Source organism: Kogia breviceps, chromosome 2 (genome assembly GCF_026419965.1).
Source record: "Kogia breviceps isolate mKogBre1 chromosome 2, mKogBre1 haplotype 1, whole genome shotgun sequence".
NCBI lineage: Eukaryota > Metazoa > Chordata > Mammalia > Artiodactyla > Physeteridae > Kogia > Kogia breviceps.
The window spans coordinates 115457501-115474798 of record NC_081311.1 but is presented as its reverse complement, the minus strand read 5'-3'; the positions used below and the strand labels follow the sequence as shown (position 1 = coordinate 115474798).

The following is a 17298-nucleotide window of genomic DNA, read 5'->3' as shown; positions in this document are numbered from 1 at the left end:
ATTTATCTTTCCCTCATGGACCTCTCAATCCAGAGTGACATGCTGCTGGGAAAGTTACGGCATCTGAAAAGAGCCAGGTTTCTACCCAGGCAAGGCAAGGAACTAGATCAAAGTGATTGCATTCAATAAGTATAAAGTTATGTGGGAAAACAGGAAAGGGTAACAGTTGAGTATAAGTGACAAGTATGGAGAAACTTAGCAATCCTCAATAAATATTTACTGAATGAATGTTAAGTGAGGAATAAGAAGAAATTTAGCTCTAAAAAACTAAACGGGAAAGGCGACAGAGAGAGAACAGATACAGGAAGAAAAAACACATGGAAACAGTTTATGCTTTTCAAATGTTCTGAATAATATTTGGGAATAAAAGCTGTTCTTGCTATATCTGCTGCTTCCAGTAAGCCTGAAATATTCTGCTCTGGTCTCTTCTGCCATAGTTGGGCTGCACAGGAATGAGTTCCCAGCCAGACTGTTTCATTCTTACCTAGTCAAGAATGTGGGAATTGTTGGGAGACTTGGACTCTAACTCATCTTCTAGAATGTTTTATGATGAATCAAGTTTGCTTGATGGGCAGCTGTCAAATCTAGAAGTGTCACAGGAAATGAGGAATTATGCCACTATAAATACTAAAAATGCTACAGAGTTAAGCAAAAATCCTTATGAATACAATTTTATGGCAGAATGGTAGAGGTGGTTCCTTAAAGCATTAAAATGATTGACATAAAAAATATTTATTAAAGGAATGATAGAAAACATGTTAAAAAAAAAAGAGAGAGAAACATTTATAATGTAGCCGCTACAGATAAACCCTGTTAACATTTTGGCATAGTTCACCCCAAACTTTTTTCTAGGCACATACATCCATTTGTCTTACAAAAATAGATCATAAAATACGTATTGCTCTGTCACCTCCCTTTACTTAACAGTATTTCTTGAATATATTTCCATGCCAAAAATATACTTCTACAAAATTATTTCATGGCTGCAGGGTATTGTATCATATGTATGTGTCAAAGTATATTTCTTTATCATCCCATTATGTTGTTTACAGATGGTTGCTATTATAAACAATGCTGTTATGAACATACTCTGGCTGAATTTCTGTGCACCTCTTTAATTATTTCATAGGGTAACTTTTCTAAATTGGAATTACTGTGGCAAAAGTTATATACAATTTAAGGCTTATTATGTACATTACCAAATTGCCCTCTAAAATATTGTTGCAATTTACATCCCTACCAGCAATTGATGAGAGCAGAAGAAGAGAGTTTAGGAGCCCATAAGTCTACAAATGTGGTTATAAAGAATTGACGATACCATTAAATGTGTGTTTAATCCTGATAGCTGTTGACAAAAAGGGGCACTCGATATGTTATTTTTATTTTTAATTTTTATTTATTTATTTATTTTTGGCTACATTGGGTCTTCATTGCTGCGCGTAGGCTCTCTAGTTGCAGCACTTGGGGGCTACTCTTCTTGCAGTGCATGGGCTTCTCATTGCGGTGGCTTCTCTCGTTTCAGAGCACAGGCTCTAAGCACGTGGGCTTCAGTAGTTGTGGCACGTGGGCTCAGTAGTTGTGGCTCATGGGCTCTAGAGCACAGGCTCGGTAGTTGTGGCACACGGGCTTAGTTGCTCCGCAGCATGTAGAATCTTCCCGGACCAGCGCTCGAACCCATGTCCCCTGCATTGGCAGGCAGAATCTTAACCACTGCGCCATCAAGGAAGCCCAATATGTTATTTTAAAATCCCTCATCCTATATTTCATGCTTTATTCTAAAATCATAAGTATGAGAACTTCACATTAGATTTCTTAGAAAGGAATTTAAGACATTCACATTCTCTGCTAAATGGGTTCATTAATATTATGGGTGCTAGGATAAGATCCATGGATCCATTGGATATCTGCAGTGAGTTCCTCTCTTGACAAAATATATTGAGCTCTGTCATTGATATATCTGTGCCTTGATAATATGGCTGTGGCTGGATATCTGTGCACATCTTTAATGATTCTCTGAATAGTAGGCAATTTCCCATTTGTCTAAAGAGAAAACTGAGAAAAGTTTTCAGCTAAATTGACTATGTAAACTTTGAGGGACATGGATGAACTAGCCAAGTGTCTACTTATAATATGTAATCTACTAATTGAGACATAGATAATACTTTAAAGCATATCTCATGTGGAATATTTTTAGAAGTATTGCTCTTTTCTCAACCTTATCGTTTATGATGTAGTTTTAGTCTAACTCCCCCTCCCATGCATTCTTGACATCAGAATGGTACCACCTTTTCAGGCAGTCAGCATGTTTCCACCACCTGTCATCTGGAATTCAGTCTAAGCGGTTTGGGGTGCAAGATTGTGAAACCGTATGATGCCATCACTGGAAATCTTTTCTCTGGCTATAAAAACCCACTTACTACTCATAGTCTCCAGTAACCACTTACTCTATTACTTTTTTAAGTGATCTTTAAAATACTTGTTTTCAAAAACACTTTGAATTTTTAGGTCATGTCTCCCAAATAATTACTAACTCAGTATTAAATCCCTTGGCTTCTGTTTTTACCGGTCCTATCAAGCGAATGACTGCTAAAACTATCCAAAATTCTCATCAGTTGGTGTCTCAGGTTAATGCTATTTCCCTAAACTGTACTTTGTTCAAAATAAAGTAATTGAGAGAGTGCCTGGTATTATGAGAGACTTTATAAGGACTTTAGATAAGATGCCTCTTTTTCTGAGGGATAATTATGTGGAAGAAGAATCTCACCTTACTTTCATCCATATATTATAGTTTAAACAAAAAGAGAGAGATTCATGCAAATCTCTTTTGTGTTCTTATGCAAAGTGACTATTGAATATGAGAGCTTTTGTCCACCTATAAAAAATATCTTAAGAATATAGTAGGATTGTCATGCATTTATCTTGTATAGAAACACTGAAAATATAGGTTCATGAAGCCGGCTGCCTTGAAAATATTCACATTGGAATCTTTTAAGAGCTACAGCTTCTACCCAATTAAACCTCCTTCCAAGCCCAAACCACATCTACTTTTACTTTAATACAAAACCAACCAACCAACCAACAAACAAGCAGCAGGAAATATTTAGAATAGATATTCTCTCAGGGACCCATAGCCAAAATTTTTGGAACTCAAATTGAAAAATTTAGAGAATTGAGTGGCTAGATTTCCCTGTAGTGTTACTCCCTCCTTAAAATATATTATGTTATATTGTTTCCATTCTTTTCATCTACGTATTTCCAAGAGATTCAGATTAAAATAATACATATTACAGGTTAGGTGGCAGCTATTTGATTGATATGGTTGAAGATAACATATGGTGTATTCTTTACTTTAAACTGTTTTGAGTCTTTTTTCTTGCCCACAGCAGTAGTATATGTGAGAATTACCCCAAAACTTCCCAATGTGTATAATACCCATCATCTTAAAAAGCAATGAACATTTTGCCACTGCATTCTTTATTATTTGAAGCAAATCAAACAGAGCTTAAAATAAATTGTTACAGAACTCTAATTCTATAAGATCTTACAATTCCAGGAGATTATACATGCCGTTTTAAAATGTTAATCAGAAGATGCATTTGTTTTAATTCTTGATACTGAAAATATTGACTGAATTGTGAATTAACACATTTAGGGTTGCAGATGTCATTTTTCATGAGATTTCCTGAATGATATAATTTTCATATTTCATATAGCAGTTTGATCAATTTACAGATTTATTTTACATAATTAGTTGGTAAATGAGAAATTCAATTGCTGATATATAACTATTTCTCTGAAATATAGAAAATAAGTTTAAATTATGAATTATAAATGAAAAAACAAATATTTTGAAGACATCTGGTCCACATCTGTCTGAAATAAGATAATTTAAAACAGTGTAATTAAATGCAAGAAATACTGAAATATTCATACCTTAGAATGTAGAAAATAAGTCATTCCATTTTAGTGTGATTTCTTGAATTGGTGATATTTTTTTAAATTTTAGTGTCCTTTAGCCTCTCATTCTGTCATTACAAAGAAGACTGACAAGCTAAACAAACAAAAATAATCCATGTTTTTCAAAGCTTCTACTAAATGAAAGAATTATCTTTATTGCTATTCTTTTATGCATTGACTAACCTCCACTCCTAAGTTAATACTCAGTGGACTTAGACTCAGGCCTACCCCCTTTTGATGTATTTATAATTCTCCATTCAATTATTAAAAATGAGAGATTAGTGAGAGAGTCTGTAATCTCACTCCCTAAACTGTGTGTTCCTTGTGGACACAAAGAGGCTCAGTAAATGTGAGAGAGAGGTACTCAGACTCATGGAAATGAAAGGCATCTTTGGTACATTCTCATGATCAGTAGAGAATCGTCCTTTGAAGACTGGTCTTTTCTTTTGTTAAAAGCCTGTGTTAAGTGGAAAATTAACCATTTTAGGAGAAAGGAAAATAAGCTAGACTTTATATAGTCTAACCAAAAAATGTGAAAGAACAGATTCTCCTTTAATAAAAGGCTGCAGAGCCTTGAGACTTCAATAGGACTGGGTTTTGATCCATGATAGAGAAATTAGATTCATGAAAACACTCAATACTAATGCTACAGTATAAGGGTGAGGGAAGATCTCAGCTTGGATGCCAGAGGCTCTCCTAACAGTAGACCATGAGAGGAATTGATATTATGAGAAGTGAAAACACTTTTCCTAACACATACCCTAAGATATCACAAGTTTTGTTTTGTGTTTTTTTTTTTTTCAGGGAGCATGATAAAGATCCAGAGAGTTTTTTTAAGGTATTGATGCATCTTAAGGACTTAGGACTCAATTTCCACGTATCTGTCCTTGGAGAAACCTTCACAGATGTCCCAGGTATTTCTTTTGAATTTTCTAGTGTGTATTTTTATAGATGACATAAGCTGTACAATTTAAGTATTAATTTCCATGTTTCCCTTTGTTAGAATAATCAAGATGAGCACTGCTAACCAAAAGATTATACGATGGCATTAAAGTGTGATTCAATTAAAAAAATACTTAAGTAAGCATTATTTGCTTTAAGTTGAGAACGTGAAGTCATCTCTTTTATCAAATATAGTTTATACAGTGCATCCTGATGTAAATAACATATATTGCTTTAGGCATCTTAACACTTAAGGAAAGTGGGAATCTGTAATTGGATATACACCCTCTCACCTCTGGGGTCACTGGGTTGATTCCTACTCACATTGGTAATGGCTGAAATATATTACCATCTGTTAGGTGGCCTGTGTAAAGCATTTTGGCATCAAACTTGTAATGTGGAGTAGACACATATCATAGTTGTCTTTGGTCCATGCCTTTTTTATTGAACTTAAGAAAACAAACAAAAATCCAAAGCTGACAGCAGCAGGTCTTCTCATCCTTAATGCCACATGGAGCCTGTTCCAAGCCATTTCCTTCACCTTGCATCCTCACTGGGCATGTTTGAGTCAGTAGGATGAGCACCTCAACCACCGTCCTAAGCACTTAGGTGTTCATATTTTTTAAGCTTTCGGTATTCAGCTTTTTTTTGTAAACTCCAAGTTTACAGACAAGAAAAGTTCAGAAATGGACTCTGTCATCATGCTTTATGACTCTTAAGGACCACTTAAAGTTTACCCTCACTTAGCAAGTACTTTTTGATTCTGGTACAACACAGGAAGTAAACCCAGCTTGTACCTCAGTAGCTTCATCTGATATGGCTTATCCTCTGCCCCCAGCACTTATGAACACCAAACTTTTCTCAGTTCCTCTAAGATTCCAGCCTTCTGTAAACCTTTGCACGTTTGCCTATTTGTGTTTTATTCATTCACTCTCAGCTCGAGGGCATTTTCTTTCAATGTGAAGCTTTGCAATGGTCTCATGTCACCCTATACTTTTACTTCATGGTGCCTCCCTCAGTTTCTAATCATATAATTATGTGTAATTTCTTATCTCACTCCCCCCACACACACATACACATAAACATTAGAATGTAGGTGCTGGGAGGACAAAGATTATGAGTATCTTGTTCGTCACGGTACCTCAGAGCCTAGTGCAGTGCCTGGTACAAGGCTGGAACTCAATAAATATTTGTTGAATAAACAGATAAAAATGTAAACTCCCTGTCCTCAAGCAGTTTATAGTTTTCTTGAAGAGGGAAGACTTTTGCATAACGACAGGAAACACAGGATAATGTAATTATATATTAGTATTGACACATGTGGCTTAGAGTAGAATGTTAATTGAAGAGCTAGAACTTGAATAGCCAAAGGATTAGGATATTCCAAAAGGGGAAACAACATGGGCAAAGCATAGAGAAGCAAGTATTTTGATATTGTACTTAAATGAGAGAACAATTTCAGTGATTAACGCTATGAGGTCACTAGGTAGAATAGAAGATTCTGCATGCAAAACTTAATAAGTAAGTAATACATGAGCAGGGTAGGGCCAAAGTATGGAGGATGAGCACAGTAGATTAGGTAAAGGTAAAAAAAATAGGGAGCCTCGGTCTTGAACTGGAAAGAAATATGATAAAGCGTGTATTTTAGGAAGATTTCTCTTGCAGTGATATGTAGGCAGAATTGCAGTAAGACTCTGCAGTGGTCATCCAAGTGTGATTCTGTGAGGTGGTGGAAGAGAGATTAGTGAGAGGACTGTAGGAGAGAGAGATTCTCAAGGAAAACACAGAAAAGAATTTGATAGATGGATGGCTGTCAAGGAAGAAGGAAGAAAAAAATCAGCTCATTTGCAAAGCTAGTGAGTTTAATTTTGTTTGTGCCAGTTTTGAGGTGTTTGTGGATGAACTGAGGAAAGAGGCTGGAGGATATCCCTAAGCAGAAGGCTTTGTAGCCAGCTTTACTGTTGGGTAATTTTAAGCCACCACTACAAAGAAGACTAGGTTCTTACTCAAAGGGCCGTGTCCTTGGGATCACAGCTCTCCCTTCCCACACGTTAACACTGAGCTATTTAGAGCAGCACTGTGGATTGAAAGTGGGATGGGGAGCAATTAGGGGCCCAAGAACTGAGTGCTCAGTAAGTACAGGCTCAATCTTTTACTCACTTTGGTTTGACCTCAACACATACTTAACTGAGCACTGTGGAAGGGGGATTTCACAGTGAACAAGACTCAGTCTGCACCTCAGAGAGCCCTGCCTTGGGGAGACACTTACATATAATTAACAGGTACCTAGGATGCTGTGGGATCATTAGGGAATGCTGTGGAAGACCATAGGAAGGGTCATATTACCTACATACACACTTCTGTTACTCCCAGGCCCAACTGGAGCTCCTTTCTGCCCTTGCCTCTGGCCCATCTCTGTCATGTCAAATGTGAATCAGTTCTCTTTAAGGCTACAGAACTTCACCTTGTGCATAGGAGGAGCCCAAGTTGTTGGCTGGATGACTGAGCCTGGTAGATTTCCAGGTTGTGCTCCTAGAAGGCCACCTTGCTAGTCTTTACTCCAAAGGTTTCTTCACAGGCAGTTCTGTGTAACTTCTGCCGTCTGTATCACTGTCCTAGTTTGACAAACACTAATATAGCACTTGCTGTATTTCAGGCATTGTTCTAAGCCATTTATAAATGTTAACTCTTCTTAACAGTCTCATTCAGTATTACTGTCTCCATTTTTCTTAGGTGGGGAAACTGAGGCACAGAGAAATTAAGTGAGGTCACATAACTATCAATACATAATACTTTTAACTAGTATGCTGTGCTACCTTTCCATTTTCTTGTTTTCTGACCCAACTGCTTCTCTAAGTTTAAACATTAATTATTTTTCCCCACTTCACCATCCAGCACTTCATGCAAAGGGTTACCTAGCAGGCATACATTTCTTTGCCTGTTGTCTCTTCTAGGTGCTCCACTAGCATATCTAAAACCCATACCCTAAAACCAACTTATACACTGTGCAGTATCAGCCAGAAGGATAACTCTGAACACTGTTAACATTTGTGAGGAAGTGGTTTTCTTGTAAATAATTGTAATAATAATCATTATTATCCTGTTAATTGCTATTATTTATTGAAAGTTTGCTTCTTGCTTGGTCCTTTGCCAGGTTATTTCATATAATGCTTATGATAATCCCAAAGGCGTAGGTATTATTATCTCATTTGATAGATGGAAAAACTGAGACTTTGAAGGCTTAAGTCACTTTGATTACACTCCTTATGAGTCAAGTTTTGCTCTTTCACATACAAGCCTAGATGTATTGGAAAACCAAGAAAGGTTTAATACATGACAGCAGGACCATTAAATTACTCTTTTGTTTTTCCCTTGAGGTAAGATTTATACATATAACATTGTATAAATTTAAGGTGTACAATGTGATAACTTGATACATTTACATATTGCAATATGATTACCAGTGTAGCTCTAGCTAAGGTCTCTCTCACAACACATAATTATTTCTTTTTCACAGTGAGAACATGTAAGATCTAGTCTCTTAGCAATTTTAAAGTATATGATACAGTATTGTTGACTCTAATCGCTATGCTGTAGTTTTGATCTCCAGGACTTATTCTTACTCTAGTTGCAAGTTTGTACACTAATTACTCTATATCCAACTTCTTTCTCCTTCCCCCTACACAGAACTTGTAGGGAAAGGTAGCATATCTCTGAGTGATGGCATTAGTGCTAGTGAGTTTTACTGCCCTTTTTTTTTTTTTTTTTTTTTTGCGGTATGCGGGCCTCTCACTGTTGTGGCCTCTCCCGTTGCGGAGCACAGGCTCCGGACGCACAGGCTCAGCGGCCATGGCTCACGGGCTTAGTTGCTCCGCGGCATGTGGGATCTTCCCGGACCGGGGCACGAACCCGTGACCCCTGCATCAGCAGGCGGATTCTCAACCACTGTGCCACCAGGGAAGCCCTACTGCCCTTTTTGATGAAGCAGACAATCTCCATTAAATTTCTTTTGAAAATGTTAAAACCACAGTAGAGCAACTTTGTAGAGTCTTCATACTGTTGATTATTTTCAAATTATGTTGCAGAAAGGTTATTATCCTTTTTCTGAAAAGTGTAGTAGTTGATTACTGATTCTAGTTTATAGCTACATAGTTTATCATTCTTTTGCATGATCCTTTCATTTTACAAAAGAGATGCTAGATCTAGGACAGTGACTATTCCAAGTGCTCACAGCTGGGCACAGTGGGCGAGACGGGCAGTAGGTAGTGGCAAGGTTAGGAGTAGAACCTGGGAGTCAGTCTCCTCATCCCTACTCACTTCTGTATGTGTTCAACACATGTTTTTTAAATATCTACTTTATGCCAAGCACTAAACTAGATGTGTAAGATGAAGTGGTGAATAAAACAAACATCTTCTGTGATGTTTGCATCGCAGAAGTAGTCTAACTCCAGTGCATTATCCATCAGTTCCTAGAGCACTTAGCATGTGCCAGGTACTATTAGAAGCCCTTTGTGCATTGCCTTGTTTATTCGTCACAACAGCCCTGTGAATTAGGCACTTTTGTGATTATCATATTGCAGCTGTGAAAAGTCAGAAACAGGGAGGTTAAGGCACTTGCCTGAAATCACGCATCCACCCAACTATCAATCCACAATTCAAACCTTGTCAGCCCACCTCTCTGCTATTCTCCTCTATGTGGAAATCCACAAAATCATCCCTCTTTTACAGGTAAGACAGCAGGAGGTGATAATGGTGGAAAATTCCTGGCTACTCATATGATATCATTTCCATTTTCTCTAATAAGCTCTTTTCACATGGAAAGTTTAAAAACAAATAAACAAAGAACCCCCGCAAAACCGCAAATTCATTTCCTAAGTACATCACTCCTTAGATATTAAAGTGAACTCCCTCTTCTTTCTGCCGTCTGTCTTCACCACAAGAAAGGTGTCAAAAACAATATGAAGTGGGAAGATATTCCAAATAATACTTGGTATATATTTACTGTTCAATAAATACTATTTCAGTGAATGAAAGAATAAGTCTGGTGTAATAGAATAATGTAGTTTACATACTGTATCAGATATATTTAAAACCTACATTGAAATGATTTCCAAATATTAGAGAGTTCGTGAATGAAACTAGAGAACCCTAAGACTTAAGGAAGTTCTAAGCGGTTTGGTTTTTGTTGTTGTGGTTGTTGTTGTTGTTGTTGTTGTTTTGCGGTACGTGGGCCTCTCACTGTTGTGGCCTCTCCCGTTGCAGAGCACAGGCTCCGGACGCGCAGGCCCAGCGGCCATGGCTCACGGGCCCAGCTGCTCCGGGGCATGTGGGATCTTCCCGGACCGGGGCACAAACCCGTGTCCCCTGCATCGGCAGGTGGACTCTCAACCACTGTGCCACCAGGGAAGCCCTAAGTGGTTTTATATTATATTTTCTGTTTTCATATAAATGACCTTGATTTAACCTAAATCTATTTTTCAATCTGTTCTCATCTTTCAGTTCTTACTTCAGTCAGAATAAGCTAAATTATGCTAAGCTAGCAGCCTTAAAAATCTCAGTGGCTGGGCTTCCCTGGTGGCGCAGTGGTTGAGAATCCGCCTGCCGATGCAGGGGACACGGGTTCGTGCCCCGGTCCGGGAAGATCCCAGTGGCTTAAAACACTCAACACTTATTTTTTATTCATGTTCTATGTTTATTGCAGGTGAGCAGTAGTGTTCTATTCATATGGTCACTCAGGATCCCAAGCATATAGAGACACCCAAGCAACCACCATCACAAACATTACCAGTTACTGTGCTAGATGCAAGAGAAAGCTAGGACTTTCTTTCATTAGCAATTCACTGTTTTGGCCTAAAAGTGACATAGGGTTCCACTCGACTCTTTGGCCAGAACTTGTTGCAAGGCACTGCCCGACTATAAGGGGGGGCCAGGAAATGCAATCCTGCTTTGAGCCCAGAATGGAGGAGAGCAGAAATAGTTGATGAAAAGCACTACTGACCACCAAAGCTCTTTAATATGCATCATGATCTGTGGCCCATCAGAGAGAAAATCAAGCCTACCCAAGATATCTGCCTTAGTCTGGGTGAGTCTATCCATGTTGAATAAAGAACTTTTAACAAATATGAGAGTACTGCCCACAGCCTTCTTGCTGGAGACAACCCAGCTCGTGTCTGAAGACACATCTAGCAACCGTGTCCCATTAAGCTGAGTTGATATTGAAGTCGAGTTGCTCTCTGTGGGAATGGACTTAATTATCACTTATGGTGATGGCATTTTGGAAAGCTTATAGTGTCAGTTAGGAGCAGTTTTGCCCTCCACCCCCAGGGGATATTTGGCAGCGCCCAGAGACGTTTTGGTTGGTACAGCTGTTGTGGGGAGGGGAGGGTACTACTGGCATCTAGTGGGCGGAGGCCAGGGATGCTGCTAAACATCCTACAGTGCACAGGACGGCCCTCACAACAAAGAAGTATCCAACCTAAAATGTCAGTAGTACCAAGCTTGAGAAACTCTGATTTATAAGAATTAAAGTCAGAAGATCAGGTTTGGGACTGGGTCCTGTAGCTTTCTAGGTTAACGTCAGTTAATCCATCTGTACCATACAAAGGAAAAGATGGGAAAGAGAAATAATAATAATAAAACCACCCACCCTATCTACTCCTTTGAGTTACATTGAGGACTTCAAGCACAGTTACATAATTTGGGAAGGGGGAGGGAAGTGCTTTCAAAACTACTATGCAGATTTTATTATAAGACTCATGGACTTCTCTTCAGAGTTTATACAGAATGAGTCTTTAATGAATTTCAGATGAGAAGAGGACATTAATGATGCTGAACCTTAAAAGTTCATTCTTGCCATTATTTTAATTATTTTTAATCCAGAAAATTGAACGGTCATTCTGCCACGTGAAGCATCCATCACACTCCATGTTACAAATGAACCAAAAAGCCTAGAAGCTCCTCAATGCAAATATTTTTAGCTTAGGCCAATTCTCATGACAAGGTCACATTGTTAGCCCTTAAGATGATGTTTTGCTTTGTTTTGTTTTTTTAAAAAAGAAGCAAATACTTAAGATATCAAATCAATGGAATGTGTTTGTATACTTAATAATTTCTCACAAATGATAACTCTAAACCAAATACTTTTTTCTATGAACAGCCAAAGCCTCACATCAGGATTCTTCTTTCCCTGCATTGTGGGAGAACTAGTTTTAAGTTTTAGGCATGGGCGGCGGGGAGCAGAAAGATTGCAAAGGAAAGTAAAAACCTGAACTACACTTTTGGCAGACAGAAGTCTTTCTGGTTCACCTTTAATTTGAGGTTAAGAACAGTATGTGGAAAGCTTCTGGTTAGTATCTGGCATGACAATGGTTATTACAGTGATCTTGGCATATTCCTGATCCTTTGCTCTGGAGTCAAATGTAGGATAATTATATAACATTTCCCTCCCCTCCCATCTCCCTTTTCTCTCAGAGCCCAGCTACAATCTCATTTTCAGCAGAGCAGCTTACACTAAGGGAGAAATAATAGAAAGGTTCTAGGAACACAAGTAACTTACATCACATTAATATAAAGGTATAAAATTTTGCTACAGGGGGACCCAGCAGAAGGAAAGCTATTAATATATTGATCAATGTTGAATTGTAAGACAGTTGTGTATGAGATGAAATAAATGTGCCAGTAAGATTAAAGTCATTTTCTCTAGACCATACCTGTCCTTTTCCTTTTAATTTTTTAAAAAATTGTATCAATATCTACTCATTCCCCTAACATACAAATATTTCGTAGTGTGGTCTGGCACCATATTGTGGATAGCAAGAGGAGAAAATGTGGTTCCTTTCCTCTAGAATCTTACTGTCCGGGAAAACATTGTAAAAATTACATTTTATTATACCAAGCCCTTGTTTATATTGTAACATTTTCAAATAACTTTGAATACATAATTTCATAACCCTTACAGCAATCTAATGACTAGATAATCAAACATGCATTAACACCCTCTGTTTATAGCTGAGGAAAATTATTTATATTCATTCCATTGAAATAATGTGGATCTGAGGTCGATTTTCAGTAGAGAGAACCACCTTCACCTGATTCTTAGAAATAGGCATATAATCACTTTCCCAAGAATATGGTTGGGGAAGGCAGTTTCCCAGGAATCTGATTTGAAAATGAGGTCTTCAGTCTCCCAGTCCTTTGCTGAAGAAAACAACCGTATATAATGGGAAAGTAGGGAAGATTAAAATAAAAATAGAGGACTTCCCTGGTGGCGCAGTGGTTGAGAGTCCGCCTGCCGATGCAGGGGACACGGGTTCGTGCCCTGGTCCGGGAAGATCCCACGTGCCCGTGAGCCATGGCCGCTGAGCCTGTGCGTCCGGAGCCTGTGCTCCGCAACGGGAGAGGCCACAACAGTGAGAGGCCCGCATACCGCAAAAAATTAAAAAAAAAAAAAATTAAAAAAAAAAAAAAAATAGATATATATGCTTCTGACACGAAAGAATAAATACTCAGATAGAAATGACAGTATCTGTTAAGATTAATTTATGAATTTAACAAGATTCCAATTAAGATGCCCAAATATTACTTTATATATCTTCACAGAGTTGTTCTAAAATTCCTACAAAATAAAGAAATAAACAGGAAGTGTATCAGAGAAATCACTAACAAAGGAGTATTGAAGGAAAACATGTCCTACCAGATTCAGAACATGTATGAAGTTAAAAGTACTCTTTTAAAAGAATACTTTACCGATTCAAAAACATGAAGGTAGAAAAATGGACAAAAATAGAGAATTCCGAAATAAACCCAGCTTGTATATAATTTTAACATCCACCAAACTTATATAACAAAATTTAATATACTTATCCCAGCTTTAAAATATAATATTTTTTAGTGAAAATAAGAAATTGGGTAAAATAAATAACCTCTGTGGAATAAAACTAACAAAACAAAATATTCATATAAGTAATGAAGTATAGATTTTAAATATATTCTATAGATAAAAGATTGCAAAAGCTTCAATAGAGTATAAGTACCATAACTTACTGAAGTCTTACTCTGTGCCAAGGACAAGGCTAGGACTTTTATTCACACAGCTAATAAACAATAGAAGTAGTGATAGCCGAAGAAATAAATGCTAAATCAAATTTTAGGAATAAAATCTTTAATTTTTCCAGTAATGAAATAAGTGTAAATACAGAGAATTTATGAGAAAGCGGTTGCATTGACCAAAGCAATAAACGTAAAGGCATATCCTAACAAAGACTGTCCAACTAATGGGGAAATATCTGTATGTATGGTAATAGTAATGTAAGTTATTTGTCCTGAGCCATATAAGTTACTATACCCTTTGCGTGATTCAGTAATTTCACATCAGAGAATATATCGCATGGAAGTAATTCCCATGCCTCGCCCTCGTTGCTACTGCTTCTTTCCTAGTTTTTGCCTTTTACCTTCTGGGACCTTTACTCCTACAAAAGCTTCAGATTGGTCTTCAGGTTTCTGGACACTTTGATATTTGATTCAAACACCTACTGTTATTGGTGTTCTTTCTAAACCCAGACCATCCAAGAAGAGAATCACAATAGTATAACAATAAGAACGTGTCTCATAGATTTTTCTGCAGGATGAACTTAAATTTCCTCTCGGCGAATGAGGTTCTTCAAACTCTGACCCCAGCCTAATCCCTCATGGATTCCAGTTCCCTTTTCCATCTCCTGAGTACATCTGTGCACTTATCCACGTCCATGCCTTGTGTTATTTATTGCTTAAATTCCTCTGGCCCTCCGCACATAGTCACATGCATATCCTTTCTCCACTGGGCAAAATCCCAACTCCAGTGGTGCTTCTTGTCCTATAGCTTCTCTTTTCCTTCCCTCCCTAATTGCTCACAGCACCCTTAGTCATTGCATCATTTGCAAGGCGCATATCACACTGCACTATGGTCAGTTGTTACTTGGCTGCCATAAGGGGCAGTGGTGTAACTGACCAGAAGACACTTTGCGGGTGAAGAGTACAACTCCTTAGACAGAAACAGCTGCGTGGGGCCAGAGTCAGCAACACTCCCAGTTGGAGAGGCAAGCTCCCCTGCCCAGCTCTCACTGATACCCCAGACACGAGTGAGGTTCCCATTCAATACTTGAGAAGCTCTCTTTTCCTTTCTCAGGAAAGGTTTGTTAAGTCTGCAGCCTGCCCTTCCCTAGCAAATGCTCTGGAGACTCACTAGACACAAGTAACTGGTAACAATTCACTCCCATTGCACAGCATATCCTGTGAAAATCAGTCTTTTTCCCCTGATCACTCCTAAACTTTAGGCCTGCTTGAACTCTACTCCTGCAGCTTCTGTAAGTGGAATATTTATCTTTTATATGGAAACCAGAGAATTCAGTGCAATTCTCAAGGCAAGGTCATTTATCCATCCTACCAGGGGGAAGACCATGAAGATAATATGTCCTAGAATACAACTCCTAAGACATCTCTCAAGAAATTGTTCTCAAAAGTTATATCTATGAAAACATTACTGAGGAAAAATATTCTTTAATTTTCAAAAACTGTCCTTAAAGTTTATGAGAAATGTATGCTTGGGAATGACACAAGGAAATAGATAAATTAATTAAATAATGAATGGGGAAAGGTCAAGACATCGGTAGACCAATAGGAAATTAGAAACAGACGCTAATTTTAAAAGCTGTAAATGTATATATGACTTGGGTTAACAGATAGGAGGTCCTGGAATGTGGCTGCTGCACATTGCTTTGGAGTTTTATCTTTTTGAATTCCTGTAGTTGTATTATGGTCACGATTTGGAGTGTGGTATGGTCAAAATAAAATTTGCTCCAATAAGAGACTTTGGTGGAAAGCCTGCCTATTTTACAAATTCATGTTTCCTGCAATGGCTATCAGACAGGAGTCTCTGACAGAAAGCAGCACAACAGGGAGTGAATATTCCGGCTATAGCTCTCCTTGCCCAAATTGTTACATTTGTAAAATGGAAACCATCACAGATATATGGTGCAGTGGAATGAACACGGTTCTGGAATTTAGAAGGCTCAGGGTCTAGTTCCAGCTCTGACACTGATTAACCATGTCACCTCTTTTAGCTTTAGCCTACTTGTCCACAAAATAAGGTCATCCAAATGAGGTTACAACTAGAAAGGACATTGGAGGTTAGGGTGCATCAACTTTTAAAATGGGGTGAACATCCCTACCCCCAAGGGGATTTCACGGAGTGACAGTTTTTGAAGTTTTGATTATAAAAACAATGAGTATAATAATTATGCTTTTTAAAAACATATTTTACTCCTCATCATCCGATATCTATCTGCACACTCAACCCCAGCTCCCACTTCAGGCAGCTGAGAACCATTGATCTAGGCTAGTCACATTCTTCTGTCCACCCTCATGGGCTGATTAGAGTTGGCCTCTGCTCCATCCTGTAAGCCTTTGCTAACTTCAACTTGCTAAAGATAATCTCTGTGTATCTCACCTTCTCCTCTCCTACCCTTATCAAATAAGTATAACCTCATTGGTCCGGATTTCTCAGTGTGGTTTCAACCACATTCCTAGCCTTACTTCAATCCTTATCCATGAGTGTCCTGGGCTGTAGCCTAGTTTACTCAGTGTTCCCTGAAGATAGCTCACATGTCACTACCCAGAACCCCTTTCTCCTCTTCTACCTGTCAAAGCTCAACTACTTTCCCTGACCTCTAAAACAGATATGCTGCCTCCCTTCTTTGAATGTCCATGGGATTTTGTTTATACTTATGTATTTGTCATACTTCAATAACAGAAGGTTCTTGAGGATAGCAATTATAATTATTCAGCTTCATAGGACCCAAAGATTCTAATATAACAGAGTTTCCAACCTTTTGACGATGATCCACACCAATATACATATTTACATTGTGATCTAGTATACCCATGTATGTAGGCATATTTATAATTGACCCAAAGCTTTCATAACATAATACATATTTTCATTGCATTTGATGCACTCTGATGTTTTCTTTCTTTTCTATTCTATCTTGTTTCTTTTAATGCTGCTCTGAATGGATTTCACAACCCTTAATCACATAAGCGTAATATAGCACATTGCCCATAGTAGGTGTACTGTTGTACATCTTTAATGAAGTTGACTGACCTTTTGCGAAAATCATTATAAAAATATTACTGATCTGTGTATATATTCAATTAATCTATTTTGATATATTATGTTTACTTAGATTTCAGTGTCACACAAAAAATCTTTTATATTCCCAAAGTGACACTGTTTTGAGTTTAATTTTATGAGAGAAAACCTATCTCAGAAAGCAGCTGCAATTCATTCTTACCCATTTTTAAAGTATGAAGATGAAGAGATGTAGCTGTACAATAATTATCACAACGAAGGCAAAGCTCCTAAGA

The 17298-nt window shown here is 37.9% G+C and overlaps 1 protein-coding gene across 17 annotated transcripts in view; it reads left to right on the top strand.

Annotated features, from left to right (window-relative positions):
* Positions 1-17298, top strand: part of GTDC1 (glycosyltransferase like domain containing 1) — a 425639-nt gene that overhangs the window by 354330 nt on the left and 54011 nt on the right. For all 17 annotated transcript variants that reach the window (XM_067025953.1, XM_067025952.1, XM_067025961.1 and 14 more), the window contains one exon: positions 4762-4871. In XM_067025953.1, coding sequence (XP_066882054.1) covers positions 4762-4871 — 110 coding nt within the window. The remainder of the gene's footprint in view (positions 1-4761; positions 4872-17298) is intronic.